The following is a 15,811-nucleotide window of genomic DNA, read 5'->3' on the forward strand; positions in this document are numbered from 1 at the left end:
AATGTGACACATTTGATGGTTCTAGATCATTTGAAAGGTATGGGCACCAAAATTATAAAAATAGAAAAAAAAAATGGCAGCACTAAACTCGTTACAGGTTTGCTGCTCTGTTTTGCCCTCTAAGTGTCAGGACAAACTCATACATCCTAAATCTGTGGGCTTTGAGTAAATATCCACAGAAGGTTCAGAAAGTTACCTGAATTGGGGACCTCTGAAACAAGTCATTGCAATAAATTAACTCAAAAAAAGAAATCTTTCAGAAAACCAAGTATTATTAGGTATGGCCAATATCATTTTTTTTACCAGTTAGGATTCCTGATTTTTCTTTTCCAGTGCCGACTCAAATTCAGTTAAAACAAATATCTCCATTCCAGAAGTCTAAGTCAGTGGATAAACACATTCAGCTCCATCACGCTTGAATACAGGATTCCAAACACCCCTGAGAACAGCTGGAGAAAGCAGATGGGGCGAAAAATTCACCTGCCAGACAACTTCTGTTTCCTCCACTGAATCTCCTCTCAATTCAGTCCATTGAAAGAACACAGGGGGAAAAAATGGGTGTTCAAGTCCCTTGTACTTTTTAAAGCACATGGTATTTATTAGGCATTAACTGGCACACAAATATACGAAACGAGTACTTAATTCTCATCCCACCCCGCCCTTAGCAACATAAAAAGACATAATCGCAGAAAGACACTGACATGACAAACAGACTCACACACTCTTACGTACTTGAACATACGCAGTCTCACATATTACCCTGTTCTCTTTATTAGGGTCAGTTTAAAAAAAAAAAACACAATAACTTTTTTTAATCATGAAAGCAAAGCACATTTGAAAGGGAAGGAAAAATGCAAACTTGGTTTTGAGTATCAATAAAATTAAAAGCTTTTGGCCAGCTCCCATGCTGGATTCCGTTTCAGGTTATTACTTAATTAGAACTCCTATTTATAAATAAATAGTACCAGTAAAATATTACATCTGAAGAACCCTGCAATAACGTTTTACTTACACACTTTCTTTTAATACCATTTTCTGCTTTCAGTAACCACAGTTTAGGGTCTGCATTTGCTGCTGGTGTGATGTCTTTGGAGAACGCGCCTCAGTGAATAAGTCTGGCTTCTTCTTTAGGGATGGTGGTGGTGCTTTTGTATCCAGTTTGGGTCATCGGCGGCGGTGATGGAGGTTTGGAAGCTGGGGGCTGGCTTTGTTGTTGGTTTTTTTTTTTTTTTTTTTGGTTATCAGGACGAATATTTATTTTGGCTTTTTCACAACGCTTGTCAGCACAGAGCTTGCGCCTTCCTTATCACAGTTCTGCCCGCATGTAAACCGGGGCTTTTTAAGTTTTTCAAAGCGAGATTTCCGGTTGGGAAGGTATAGGCCACGTTTCAGCGGGCGGGAAGGACGCGGAGACGGGAGGGCCGAGTGAGATAGGACGCCAGATGGAGTCGGGCGTTATCCTGACCCCACTGGTGGGCAGGAGGCAAACCTGGGCTCCGTGAGGATGGGGAAGGGAGGCCAAGATCAGAGAGAAGCTGGGGCGCAGGGAAGCTTGGCAGAAACATCCCTGGCAGAGGTAGGTAATTTCTTAGTCAAGAGGGAGGGTGGCCAATTTAGGTTTGGGGGGTTGGAGGAGTATTTGAGGGGAACCCCACAAGTACATATCTTGAAACATACTTGCCTCAGACCTCCCCCAAATAAGGGACTGGGTCCCATTAAGAAAATTGAAAGAAAAAAAATATATTATTATTTATTATATAACAAGTCAACATTAACACCAAGACAGGGAAGGACTCCAACTACGCATGAGGATCAAACACTCCAGGAGGCAGGACTTTCTGGAGTCCAAAAGAAGAAATCAGGGAGGGCGTCCTGGAGGTGGTGTGATTGTGGCCGGTCGAGGAGGGTGGTGGTCGTGGAGGGGGGCGGGGGAGGGCGGGGACTCATCTCTTCTTGTCGTTTTTTAGTTTTGAGACAAAACAAAGTCACATTTTTTGAATTGTGGTTTCAAGCGACTGATTACATCAGTGTCGGGGTGGGGGGTGTGGGGGCAGGGGCAGTTCTCAAGTGCAGACGTGAATGCAGGGTGAAATGAGACATCTCTTCCGTGGGGTTCTCCCTGTGGCTGTCTCTCTCTCCCTCTCTCTCCCCTCCCTCTGGAAATGGCAGCAGAGGAGCAGGCCTGGCCTTAGCTGTTGTCATTCCACTCTGGAACCATGCCGACTCCGTGCACGGCGGAGTGGTACTGATGCGGGGACAGGGTCCTTGGTACACCGTGAGAGTACAGAAACTCCGACGCCTGAAGGCTGCCTGGGGACTGGAGGCCAGTCTGAGGCCCGCACTGCCTGACCACAGGCTGGTGGGCCACGGAGGTCTGGTGCTGGAACATTCCCTCTCCGAGCTGCGGGGAGCCGTGGTTGGCCATGCTGGCCAGCCGGGGGACCAGGGGCCCCGAGGTGAAGTGGGCGGAGAAGTGCTGATAGGGTAGCCTGTCCATGGGCTGCACGGTGGTGACCGTGCAGCTGCTGTATGAGGACATACTGGGCCAGGCGTTGCAGCTAATGTCCTCCAGGCTGGGCACGGGCTCGCTGGGGGGCGCGGAGCTGGCGTACATGCAGGCCTGCCGCTGGGCTGACTCTGTCCGGTAGGAGGCACCCAGGCCCTGCTGCTGGGGGTAGCCAGAACGGTAGAAGGGGTCCTCCTCGCTAGGTGATGTCTCCATGTAGGGCTTCTTATAGGGATGGTCTGTGCTGGAACATTCTTCATCTGTGGGAAGACAGGACGACAGACACCCATGAGGCCAGGGACCAGCCACCCCACAGCTCAAGGCTGAGACAGCCATTTGGCCCAAGGATGGAAGGATTAAGTCTGGAAGATGATTAGCTCCAACCTCCGTTCTGATCATTAAGGGGATGGCCTGTCACGGCTAAGACTTTGGGCTACGGAGCCCTAAGCAAACAGTTTGACCTTTCCGAGCCCAGTTTCTTTTTTAAAAAATAAATTTCAGTGTATTCCCTCAGTAGAACATTAATGCAATTGTTATAGAAGATGCTTTGTATAGTTTCTAGTAAGCTGGGGAGATTGAGCTCAGCTTCTTCACCTATAAAATGGAAAGAGTCATAACGGCACTAGAAAGGGAAGCTCTAATGAAATAGGAAAATATAGCTTAAGTACTTAGTCCAGAGCTTGGTACAAGGAAACGTTCAATAAATGACAATTATTATTATTCTCTTCCTCCCCAGCATGTAAATTTCAGGAAGGCAACATATGGTCTGGAACACCCACCACTATCTTCCCAGAACCTGGGGCTTATACCTAATAACAATAACAACAGCATCAACCATAACAATAAAAACACTACAGGGCTTACTGTCTGTCACCGTTCTGAGTACTCTTCATGAGGTCACCCATTTAATCTCAACAACCCCATGAGGTGGGTTCTCCTAGTATCCTCATCTTACAGACGAGAGAAAGGAGACACACAGAGTTTGAGAAACCTGCCTGATGCACCATGGTGACCTGCATAGGAAGTCCAAAAAGGAGGGGATACATGCATATGTGAGGCCGATTCGTTTTGCTGTACAGGAGAAAGTAGCATGGCGTTGTAAAGTGACTGTAAGGAGAAGGGGATGACAGGAGATGAGATGGCTGGATGGCATCACCGATTCGATGGACATGAATCTGAGCCAACTCCGGGAGATAGCGAAGGACAGGGGAGCCTGGTGTGCTCAGTCCATGGAGTCGCAAAGAGTCAGACATGACTGAGTGACTGAACGACAACAATAATAAAAAAATCTTGCCCATGGTCCGCTATGGCTGATAAACAGCGGAGTTGGGATTAGCATCCTAGGAATCTGATGATAAAATCCCTGCTCTTCAATCCATGCTAGACATTAAGACATGCAGCAAATACTTTTGGAATGGATGGAACAGTGAGTGGACAGACGGATTCATGGATGGAAACTGGAATGAATCCCCAAACCCCTTCCTGACATCTCATGTGAACAAGGGCCTAGTTAGGATCGGTGGAGTTGGTAATGGACACGGTAATTGGTACAGTACAATTACTGTGTCACCGTTTCCTCGCCAAGCAAGTCACTTCCCTCCTGTGGGCACTAATTAATCCCTAAGAGAGAGCAATGGATAGAGAGTTCTGTCTCTGAAAGAGGGTCTCCCTTAACTACTTTGGGGTCACCGACCCCCTTGGGTTCTAACAAAAGTGTTGGGCTCTCTCCTAGGAAAAAAACACTGAAGGACAACATTTTGAGAACTGTAGGCATAGACATAAGCAATGCATACAACTTCAAGGGGCTCAAAGACTCCCTAAGATGCAGACCTCAGTTAAAAAACCTAGACATGCATGAGCCTGACTCTGGCCCTTTTACTTAATATCGGTGGGATACTACCAAGGTATCTGCCATCTCTGGGACTCCTTTTTACCATCTTCGAATCAGAGTCAGCAATACTTACCTCACTGCGCAACTCAGGCCTAATAGTATCGAGCATGGAAATCTCCTGTATCCATCACCCAGGGCAGCTCGTGTTGCCAGGGTAACACCACCTGTGTCCTGGCAGACCCCATCCGTAATAACACACCTCCAGGTGTTTCCTTCAGGGGAAGCAGTCCTAGGGAGTTTCTACTGAGGCATAAACCTCACACGGATTCATTCCTTGGCTGGGATTTTACTCCCCAAGCTGGAGATTTTTCTTTCCTCACTTCCGATCTCTTTCTAATGAACAACACCAAGAAATATGCCGATAATAACTGAGAACTAGACTTAGAAAACAGAGTCTTTTCCCAGCTGTGCTGTCAAATGGTGATACGGTCTGGGTAAGCCACTCTATCTTTCATGCCTAAACTTTACAATAAAAGAACACACTTGCCTCTTAAAAAAAAAAAAGTCTATATAAAAAAAAGGAAATATGCCATGTTTGGGGTGTGAAGAAAAGTGAAACCCTGGGACACTCCCACACCTGTGAGCACAATGATGGTTGATGGCAGGACATAGGACTAAATAAGGAAGGAAATAAGAGCTAGAATTTATTGAACACCTACTAAGTGACCTAACTCCAATCTCACCGTCATTCCTCGAGGTGGCTGTTCTCATTCTTGGCTCTAAGAGGCAGAAACCAAAGCTCAGAGAAGTGACCTGCTCAAGGCCATGCAGCTGGGAAGGAGTGGAGGCTGGAATCAAAGACACGACTAATTCACTTTGCCGACCGCACCTTGCCTCCAGCTCTCTAGATTTCTCCTATCCAATGCCACTCCTTCAGCCTCCCAACAAATACTGACTGAGCCCTCACCAAGCCCCTACCAGGCGCTGGTCAACTGCTGCGGTCCTGCTCAGAGCACATCCTTGGCTCCTCTCCATCCTCCCCCATCCAGGGGCAAGGGAATGAGGGCAGGACCTACAAGAGCAGGAGGCTGACACTGTGATGAGCAGGTAGTCCTTAGGGGTAAATCTTCAAGTCAGTCTTCTCCCTCCAGTAAGTCCCACGGCTTAGCACTGGACTATAAGCCAAGAGCCCATGCCAACTAGGGTAGCTTGGATGTGGGTTCCACCCAACACCTCCACTCTCATCATTCTCCAGGTGATACCCCCAGGTACCTCCGAAATCTGCCCCCAAACGTGTATCTTCACATCTAGGTTGTACCCATCTAATAGCAAGCACTTATTTTCAGCTAAACTTTCTGGGACACATCTGGGACCCATAGGATACTCAAACACTGGTCCCCAAAAATTGAAAAATGCAATCATCTTTCCTCCAGGTGTTCTAGCTACATGATGCCAACCATCCAGATGTTTGAAGACATCCAGATGAGCAAGGGTCCATATTTTTCACTTTTCAACCCAGCATTTTGGGGGCATCTTAAGGACACTGCTACACACCATTTATTTATTTATTTTTGTCCTGGCCACCTCCTCCTTCAATTCCTTCCCTCCATTCTTCCTTCCCTCCACCCCTCAGATCCATAAATCTGAATGTTTCCATTGTTGCTGGAATAATAACCTTTGGGTTTTCCATTTAACCAGGGCATTCCCCTTTTCAATAATAGAAAGTACAGCTGCAGGGTACCCTTGGCAAGAGAAAAAAAAAGGCAAACTAACCAGTCCCAAGTTTCTGATCCCCTTCCAGACTGGTTACAAGTAAAACAAGGAAGGATAATATGAAAAAGGCCAGAGCCACATTTTTGAAAATCGTAAAATTACACATTCCAAGGCTTAATACTCCAAAGATCTGATGCAGAGTCCTAAGAAAAACTTGATGCTGGGTTATTGACGGAAACAGGACGTAAGCATTCTCCAGTTTCTCTTGATCCTCATCATACTCTAACGAAATTCCAAAGCCAGGATCAAAACTTCACGCTGGTCACGATAAATGCTTGGGATGTAATCTCTGTGTTTATTTTCGTGATGGCTTGGTTTCTATCTTTTTATTGGAAGCCTGATAACTGATCAACAGCAAATACATCTGTCCCAGCCGAGTCCTGCTTATCTTCCACAGTTGGGGGAATGGGCTGCAGTCAAAGGTCAAGTCCTTGATGAGATGAGTCCACAGCTTGCTTTCAGAAAGCTGTATATGGGTGGTCAATTACACTTCAAATGTCCAAAACCCAGCTGAGTCCCTTGGATAACAGTAAAGCTCTTCCTGATTCTTACCACCGATCACCACACCACATCGTGAAAAACCCTAGTGCCTGGCATGTTTCCGGATGTTGTTGATTCTGGATAAAATGGCTTTAATGATGAAGCCAGGATACAGATTTTAGGGCACTGAGTTATGTCTCTTGACTCACTGGATACATAACCTTGGGCAAACCCCTAGACCATTCAAATCTCAGATCTTGTTTGTATTATACACAGGGTGCTAATGTGCTAAGTCACTTCAGTCGTGTCCAACTCTTTGAGACCTCATGGACTGTAGCCCACCAGGCTCCTCTGTCCGTGGGATTCTCTAGGCAAGAATACTGAAGTGGGGTGCCATTCCCTTCTCCAGGGGATCTTCCCAACCCAGGGATCAAATCTGAGTCTCCTGTGGCTCCTGTATCAAAGGCAGATTCTTTACCACTGAGCAGTCAGGGAAACCCATTATACATGAAGATGATAGATAAATTTCATGTAGGAATTGAGATAATAATAGTGCAGTCTAGTTTCTATTTTCCTTGTATTTAAACTAAGTATTCCAATCTTATCTGTCCAAGTAATACAATTCTACTCTCTTTCCCCTCTTGGAAGACTGGATAGACGGCTCTGTGAAGGTCGTCCAATACTGGAAGGTATTTGGGTGAACTCCAGAGCTAGGAAACTCATAAAGCTAATTTCAAATCTCTGATCCCATTGAGCTAAGATTTTCACCACTGCCAAACAGGTCACTTCCCTTGCTGATGGAGTTCATTCAGATGAAAGATTGTGGGGGAGTCTTCACAGATAAAGACACTGGAGGCAGAGAGATAAAATGCCACTCCTTAGCTGAGTGACCTTTGCCAAGTCAGAAGTAGAACTCTAATTCAGGCCTTATGACTCTGAACAGTGCTCTTTCTGATAGATGGCCCCAGCCTTTCAGCCTTCAAGAAACCCACTGTGTTCAGAGACTATGAACAGGTGGTAACCTTGATTCTTTGGATGGATGAATGAATGGATGGATGGATGGATAGATGGATGGACAGATGGATGGACAGATAGATAGATGGAAGGACATATGGATGAATAGATGGATGGGTGGATGAATAGATGGATGGGTGGATGGATGGGTGGATGGATGGGTGGATGGGTGGATGGGTGGATGGATGGATGGACAGATGAATGGATAGATGGATGGACAGATAGATAGATGGAAGGACAGATGGATGAATGGATGGGTAGGTGGATGAACAGATGTATGGATGGACAGACAGATGGATAGATAGTTGGATGGATGGATGGATTGGTATGTATGTGTTTGTCCCCATGTTGTTAGCTCTTAACCTTAAAGTAAAAAGAACTTGGATGGTACTGTGGGAAGACTGGGAATCAAAGACTCCAGTTCAAATCTCAGTGAGTCACTATCCAAAGCCATGGGATGTACTGACTTGCTTGCTATCAGTCTCCCCCAGTGAGAATACAAGCTTCCTGGGAATAGAGACCTTTGCCATCTCTCTCCCCTTATCTTCAGCATACAGCACAGCGCCCGGTATAAAATGTGCCATTAATATTTATTTGATGACTGCAGCCTGGATTGGCCACTCATCAGCCATATAACCTTGGGAATCTATCCCAAGCTCTTATTCCTCTATTTGCCTCCTATTTGCCACAGGGGTGGAAGGCATCTCCTGTGACTCAAAGACTACAGGGAGACTCCAGTGAAGGAAAGGGTGTGGGGTTGCTCTAAAAACCAAGGAGGCTGAGGAAATGCAAAGCCCTTAACGGTACCCAATTTCACTCCCCTTTCCTTCTCAGTATCCAGTGCAGTAACTGGCTTTGCTAAAACCTTTATTTGGGTCGCCTCTGGTTTCCAGTGCTTGGGGAGGGCTGTCAGGGTGGGAAGGAGACAGAAAGACAGACAAGTGGTCTCCCAGGCCCGGGTGAACTGGATGTGATTGAGTGGCATTGATAAAACACTTTCCCAGCTTTTTTAGCTCCTCCCATCAGGAGAGATAGTTTGGAGACAGCTGGGTCCAAACACAAGGGGCCCCCCGGCTGGCCTGGTCCTTTGACATTTCACTGGGGCTGCCTCCTGGGCCGGTTGGAAAGGAGACAGACAATGAGGGGAAGTCAGATAGTGGGGCAGGCAGGGGCCGGGGTGGGAGAGAAGCCACCCATGGAGTTATCACTTAACGGGAGTCCCAAACTGGAAGGAAACCTCGGCTGATTCCTTATCGCTTTACAATGGAGGCTGATGATGAATTGCTTTTTGTCGTCTCCGAGGCAGGCAGGCAGGACAGATGGAGCTTGGCTGGAATGTTCTCTGTCCCTAGGAGCTGTCTTTTCTGGGTGGAGGGAGGCAAGAGGGGCAGAGGTTTCTGCAAAGGTAAAATGAGCCCTGCACCCCAAGTGCACAGACCTCAGAATGAACCAGGGGCCGGAGCTGCTTACTCACTGGGTGACTCTGTGCCAGTTATTCCATCTCTCTGAGCCTCAGGGTCAACATCTGTCAAAGAGGGGGCAATCCTTCACCTTGTTATCTGCAACCAGTCGCAACGTCCTGACTCCTCTGACATCTCCAGCTCTTCTCCACACTCCTTGGTCTGAGCCATCACCATCTCACACACCTTGGAGCCTATGAACCATCCCTGGCATCAGTTCAATCACAGCAAAGGGACTGGCTCAAAACAAAACCAAAATCACATCCCTCATGGATTCAAGCCCCTGCAAAGGCCACCCATCAGTGTTAAGATAAAATCCGAAGCCTTCAAAGTGGCTCACAAGGGCTAGCATTGTGCTGGTCCTGCCTTCCTCAGCAGCCTTCTCTCCCATCACTCTTCCCTGTTCTGTCTTCAAACCATGCTGGCCTTACGTCCACTCCCCCAGTGAGAGGGGCCTCCCCATTTTCCAAGGGTCTGCTCTTCTCTATGCCTAGACACCTGCTTGGCTCCCCAATCTCATATATGACACCCACTCTCCATAGACCTCAGCTGAAATTCTTCCCTGACACCCCACTCTAGTCCAATAATCCACTTGGCTGTTTTTTCTTTAATAACTTTTTAAAAACACTTATTTATTTGGCTGTGTCTGATCTTTGTTACAGCATGATGCCCAGATTCGGCTGCCCCGTGGCATACAGGATCTCAGTTTCCCAACCAGGGATTGAACTCACGTCCCCTGCATTGGAAGTGTGGATTCTCAACCACTGGGCCACCAGGGAAGTCCCCCACTTTGCTTTCTGTTAGCACTTTGTGTATCTCCATAGCATTGGATTTCCACTGCCATCAAACAAGTCAGTAACAAGTCATAGTAATGTCTGAACCGCTTGAAACGGTGTGCGTTTCCCAAAGTCAGGGCAGCTGTGAGCTCACCTTCAGTAGAGGACTTATAGGTACCAGGTTCTCAAGTGCATCACCGGGATTATCTCATTTCATCTCATGACAACCCTGCAGCGTAAGCGCTACTGTCCTCCCCTGTTCTGCAGAAAAGCTGGCTGAGGCTCAGAAAGCTGAAGCAAGTTACCCACCATCATGCTGCTGGGAAGTATCAGCTGCTGGGGGAGACCGCAGTGGACCAGCCACCAACTCCAGCTTTCCTGGGGGCCACCTCAAGTCGATTCCAAGCTCAAGCAAGGATCCCAGCAAAGCACCACGTGCAGGACAACCACTCCCATCACCCAAAGAGGTTCACAGCCTTGCATTCAAAGCCTTCCTCCTGTATCCTCCAGGAGTGCATTTCCAAGGATGCTGCTATCAATATCGAACCTAAAACAGCACCCTGATTCTTTGTAACTAGGTCTGGCATCAATTTAATTGAAAGAACTCTTTAATTCAAACCTGTGAGCTCTTCATCAGCAAATAGGACCCAATCTCAAGAGCAGATCTCTAGTGGGACGATGAAATTTGGAGACTGCAGCTCATAAGCAAAGGTAATGGAGACAGGTACGGTGATGGTTCACAGTCCAGGCAGAGTCTGCAGGCCAGGCGTGGGTTCAAACTCTGCCTTTAAGAACCATCAGTTCGGACTTCCCTGGTGGTCCAGAGGTTGAGAGTCTGCCTGCCAATGCAGGGGTCACAGGTTCAATCCCTGGTCTGGGAAGATTCCACATGCCGCAGGGCAACTGAGCCTGTGCTCTAGAGCCTGGGAGCCACAACCACTGAGCCCACATGCTGCATATACGGAAACCCATGCTCCCTAGAGCCTGTGCTCCCCAACACGAGAAGCCACTGCAATGAGAAGCCCAAGCGCCGCAGCTAGAGAGCAGCCCACACGCAGCAACGAAGACCCAATGCAGCCAAAATAAATAAGTAAATAAAAATAAATAAAATATTTTTAAAAGTAGCTTTAAAAAAAAGAACATCAATGAAGTAAGTCAGAAAGAAAAACACTAATACAGTATATTAACGCATATATATGGAATTTAGAAAGATGGTAACCATCACCCTATATGCTAGACCACAAAAGAAACACAGATATAAAGAACAGACTTTTGGACTCTGTGGGAGAAAGCAAGGGTGGGATGATTTGAGAGAATAGCATTGAAACATGTATATTACCATATGTGAAACAGATCACCAGTCCAAGCTCGATGCATGAAACAGGGAGCTCAAAGCCAGTGCACTGGGACAACCCTGAGGGATGGGGTGGGGAGGGAGGTGGGTGGGGGGTTCAGGATGGGGACACATGTACACCCATGGCTGATTCATGTCAATGTATGGCAAAAACCACTACAATATTGTAAAGTAATTAGCCTCCAATTAAAATAAATTAATTAATTAAAAGAAAAAAAAAACTATCAGCTCACAATTTTCCCTCGGGTTCCCTATTTGTAAAATGGGTTTATATAACAGTGCCTACTTAATAATGTTCCTGAAAAGGTTGTAGCCTGGAACCTCGGCAGGGCTCCCTGAAATATAATATGAAACAGCATCTCTGCACCGGGATCTATGCTCTACAGGACATTCTTAACCCCTGGTTGTGCCTGAAGAGGCATATTGCAGGCATCTGGGCTCCAGCCCATCCAGCAGCGGGCGTGCTGGGAGTCGGGCCAGGGGGTCTGATGGGCTGATGCTGCTCAGGCCTTCCAGATCCAAGAGTCTGGATGGGCTTCAGGTAAGTCTGGAAAGCCTGGTCTCACTGGGTCAGCTCCCCAGCCCCATGTTTGGACCCATGACAGCTCTTCCCTCTTTCAAAACGTGACTTTGGTAAATGTCAAATAGCCAAACTGTGTTCCTTTTCTCAGGTCAAAAAAGAAGGTCCAGGCACCACTGGACTTTGAAAGGCGTCGTGTTGGCTGATGGGGCTTTGAGATCCAACAGGGAGCACTCTGATGATGGGACCATGGACCGTCTGGAGCAAAACAGAGCTGGTTTATTAAGTCAACCTAGCGCTGATTTCATAGCCTCCTCACACCAAGCCAAGGAGACAGGTCCAATTGTGGGCTGCAATCTACAGAGGTCTGTTGTGAGGATTAGAGGCACTGACTAAGTAACTTTCCCCTAATCATAAACATGTGAAAATGGCAAAGGTCAGATTTATCTCACTAGTCTGACTCTGAAAATCACAGGTGTAGGCAGGAGGTTGCACAGTCCCCTCCCCTTATGTCTGTCTTCCCAAACCTTCACCTAAATGAGCAGCCGTCTCTTTACTTCCTCCTGGGATTCACTTCGTTGCCACCCATGGGGTGCTCACCAAGCACCAACTGCTTTCAGGAACTTAGCACCATTTACAAAGTGAGAAACTGATGCCCAGAGAGGCTAGGACACCTGCCTGAGGTCATCCAGGAAGTTGGTGGCAGAGTTGAGACTCAAATCTGTTTCCCTGGCCCCACTGCCCACATCCACACCTTCGATTCTGCCTTGGAAAATGTGCCACCCGAAATTTCCTGCCTTAACTTCCCCTCTGGACTCAGATAGCTTAGGAAGAAGTCATCCATTTCTCATTAGGCAAAGGAAATGATGAGATGTCTCAGACAACAGCCTAGGAGATTTAAAGAGGGGATGCACAGGAGGCAAAATCTATCATGATTTTCTTTTCTCCCTCTCTGTCTTTTTTTTTGGTATTGATCTGGAAAAGAAAGAAGAGCTCAGAATTCACTTGGGAAAAACCTTGCCCAAGGACTAAATAGCACATCAAATTCCAAGGAGGTTCCCTGGAGTGTAAGTTATAGGCTTATAATACAACCAAGTCTCTGAAAGCATACTCCCTGACTACCCTTGAAAACATAAACTTGGCTTTATCCTTTTGGGGTAATATTTCCTTTTCAGCAGCTAAAAAGAATGAGGCTGTTCTAGGGTCATGAAAAGACATCTACAGTGTATGCTACTATAGAGCACAGGGAGCTCTACACAATATTATGTAACAACCTAAATAGGAAAAGAATTTAAAAAAGAATCAAAACATGTATATGTATGACTGATTCACTCTACTGTACACCTTAAACCAACACAACATTGTTCATTAACTATGAAAGTGAAAATCGTTCAGTTGTGTCCGACTCTGCGATCCCATGGACTATACAGTCCATGGAATTCTCCAGGCCAGAATATTGGAGTGTGTAGCCTTTCCCTCCTCCAGGGGATCTTCTCAAATGAGGAACTGAACCCAGGTCTCTCACACTGCAGGCAGATTCTTTACCAGCTGAGTCACCAGGGAAGCCCAAGAATGCTGGAGTGGGTAGCCTATCCCTTCTCCAGCAGATCTTCTCGACCCAGGAATTGAAGCCTGGTCTCCCGCACTGCAGGTGGATTCTTTACCAGCTGAGCTACCAGGGAAGCCCTTTCATTAACTATATTCCTATATAAAATAAAAAGTTAAAAAAATACAATATATTCTAAAATTTTAAGAAATACAAGTTGCAAAATAGGTACAGTATGATATCAAGAATTAAAAGTAAAAGCAAAACTCTGTATTTGTGTGTACGTGCAAGTGTAAATAAATAAATGCGTCTGAACATTTCAAATAAGCTTTCCCCAAGGAAGGGGCTAGAACTTGGCAGAGATGTGTCAAAGGAATCTTTTGCTGTACCAGAATGGTTTGACTCTTTTACATTCTCTCAGTCTCTCAGTGCACTGCTTACATTTTAAAAATAAATATACATGTAGTTAGGTGGATTTCCTTTTTTCAAGGGAAAGAAGAAGAAAAGAAAGTGGCCAGGTGGGCAGCACGGTCGCACTCACCTTTCCTCTTGGTGCAATGGTAAATTTGGCTGTGCTCCTGGGGCAGCGGGTACGGGTTGGGCGGGGGCAGGAGGTCCTGGGAGGGGCCAGACACGCCATTCTCACACTGGTACTGGGACCCCAAGTTGGATGAGGTGGACAGAGCTCGAGGCTCACTACTGAAAGGACTGTGGTTGGAGGCCACTTTCTGTCTCACTGTGCTCCTGGGAACCACAGGATATTCTTTACTGAAAGAGAGAAGATACAAAATGACATCGATCAGTGGCATGATAGAGACCTTTTCATTGTCTGAACCACAGGGTCAAAGAATCCACTGGGGAAAATAATCACAGAATAAGAAACAAAGGGATCTTTGATGAATGGAGAGATACGGTTATGCTCAAGTGCATCCTATGTCATGGACATATACGTTTGGTCACCATCTTTTCATGTCTTACACATTAGGCAAGTTGGTTCACGAACAGCTCTATACATATGCCAAAAGGTAAATGAGCACCCCCAGTTCAGAATTCCTCCTAAAAATCAACAAAGACATGTCAGTTGAAATATTCACCCTATTCTAGATGTCTTTGCATGCCCTAATTCAAATGCTAAAGAGCTGAGAAGTCACTAAGACTTAACTTCTTGGTCTCCATCTTTAAAATGGGGCTGTGGTCTTTCCCTAACATTAATCAAGAATGGCAGCTGACCATCTAGGGTAGTCACAGAAAAATCCAGGTCACCCCAATCTGAAGAGTTTGCTGCCTGTGCCTTAGAATTTCCTTTTGAGTTGCTGTACTTGTTGCCTCTGAAAATACTTCACCTCTCTGTCCCTTGGTTCCCCACCTGTAAAAAAGGGATAATAAACAAAATCTAGGTTCAAAGGATTGTTGAGAGAAGAAATGAGTTAATACATGTGAAAGCCTTACAGTGGCGTTTGTCACAACAAATGACAGCCGTCAGCAGGACTGTCACAGTTTTGGAGACACAGTGTGGGGGAGGGGGGCAGGAAGAGGAAAAGAAAGAGGACAGAGAAGATAGAGAACAGAGCCTGGGATCTAAGGAGAGGCAGGTCCAGAGTCGGGTCTCATCTCCACCACTGGACCACAGCCTTTCTAAACCTCAATGTACAATGCCATATGGACCACAGCCTTTCTAAACCTCAGCATACAATGCCATATGGACAGCCTCTACCAAGGCGCTCAAAATCTGGTCCCTCATACTCTCTTTTTCATTATTTTTATTTATTCATCTACCGGCTGTGCCGGGTCTTCGTTGCTGCATCAGCTTTCCCTAGCTGCAGCGAGCAGGGACTACTCTTTGGTTACGGTGCACGGGCTTCTCATCACAGTGGCTTCTCTGGCTGCAGAGGATGGGCTCCAGGTGCGTGGGCTTCAGTAGTTGTGGCACATGGGCTTAGCTGCTCCACGGCATGTCGGATTCTCCCAGACCAGGGATCAAACCCGTGTCTCCTGCATTGGCAGGTGGATTCTTCACCACTGGACCACCAGGGAAATTCCTGGTCCCTCACACTTTTATGATAGGTCCCCCCACATTCCCTTCCCTTTAGCTTTCAGGTATTCCTATTTTGTCTTCATAAGAGCTCAGGCAATTCAACAGAAACCTGACCTGGAAAGGAGGAAAGTGGAGCTGAGTATCACCAAGAGCCCCAAAGGAAACCAGGTGAGTGAAAGAGGGACTGAGTGAGAATTTGCAGAGAAGCTCAAAGGTAAAAGGAATAACTGACAGAAATGTCCAGGGTGTTAAAGAAGAGAATAGTCCAACCCATAACGTTCTCACATCCACTAAGGGAAGAGGGCTGCCAGTGTTTGGGATCAGAAAGGATATCTTGCTCAGGACAGTAACTAGTACAGCGTGGATAAGGTGATCAGCCCATCTTTTCTGGAAAGCAATATGATATCACTCTTTGGTTTTTTATTTTTTATTTTTTTGGCCATACCACGCAACTTGCAGGATCTTAGTTCCCAGACCAGGGAGTCAACCCAGGGCCATGGGAGTGAAATCACTGAG

At 46.5% G+C, this 15,811-nt stretch overlaps 1 protein-coding gene across 1 annotated transcript in view; it reads right to left on the bottom strand.

Moving 5' to 3' along the window:
- Positions 1-1,217: 1,217 nt before the first annotated feature.
- The window catches only part of TBX5 (T-box 5), a 51,285-nt gene continuing 36,691 nt past the window's right edge, over positions 1,218-15,811 (bottom strand). The window contains exons 8-9 of the mRNA XM_027566687.1: positions 13,802-14,028; positions 1,218-2,766 (exon numbers count right to left, since the gene is read on the bottom strand). Of these exons, the coding sequence (XP_027422488.1) occupies positions 2,189-2,766; positions 13,802-14,028 (805 nt within the window). The 3' untranslated portion in view covers positions 1,218-2,188. The remainder of the gene's footprint in view (positions 2,767-13,801; positions 14,029-15,811) is intronic.

The sequence above is a fragment of the Bos indicus x Bos taurus genome, chromosome 17 (genome assembly GCF_003369695.1).
Source record: "Bos indicus x Bos taurus breed Angus x Brahman F1 hybrid chromosome 17, Bos_hybrid_MaternalHap_v2.0, whole genome shotgun sequence".
In the NCBI taxonomy this organism is placed as follows: Eukaryota; Metazoa; Chordata; class Mammalia; order Artiodactyla; family Bovidae; genus Bos; species Bos indicus x Bos taurus.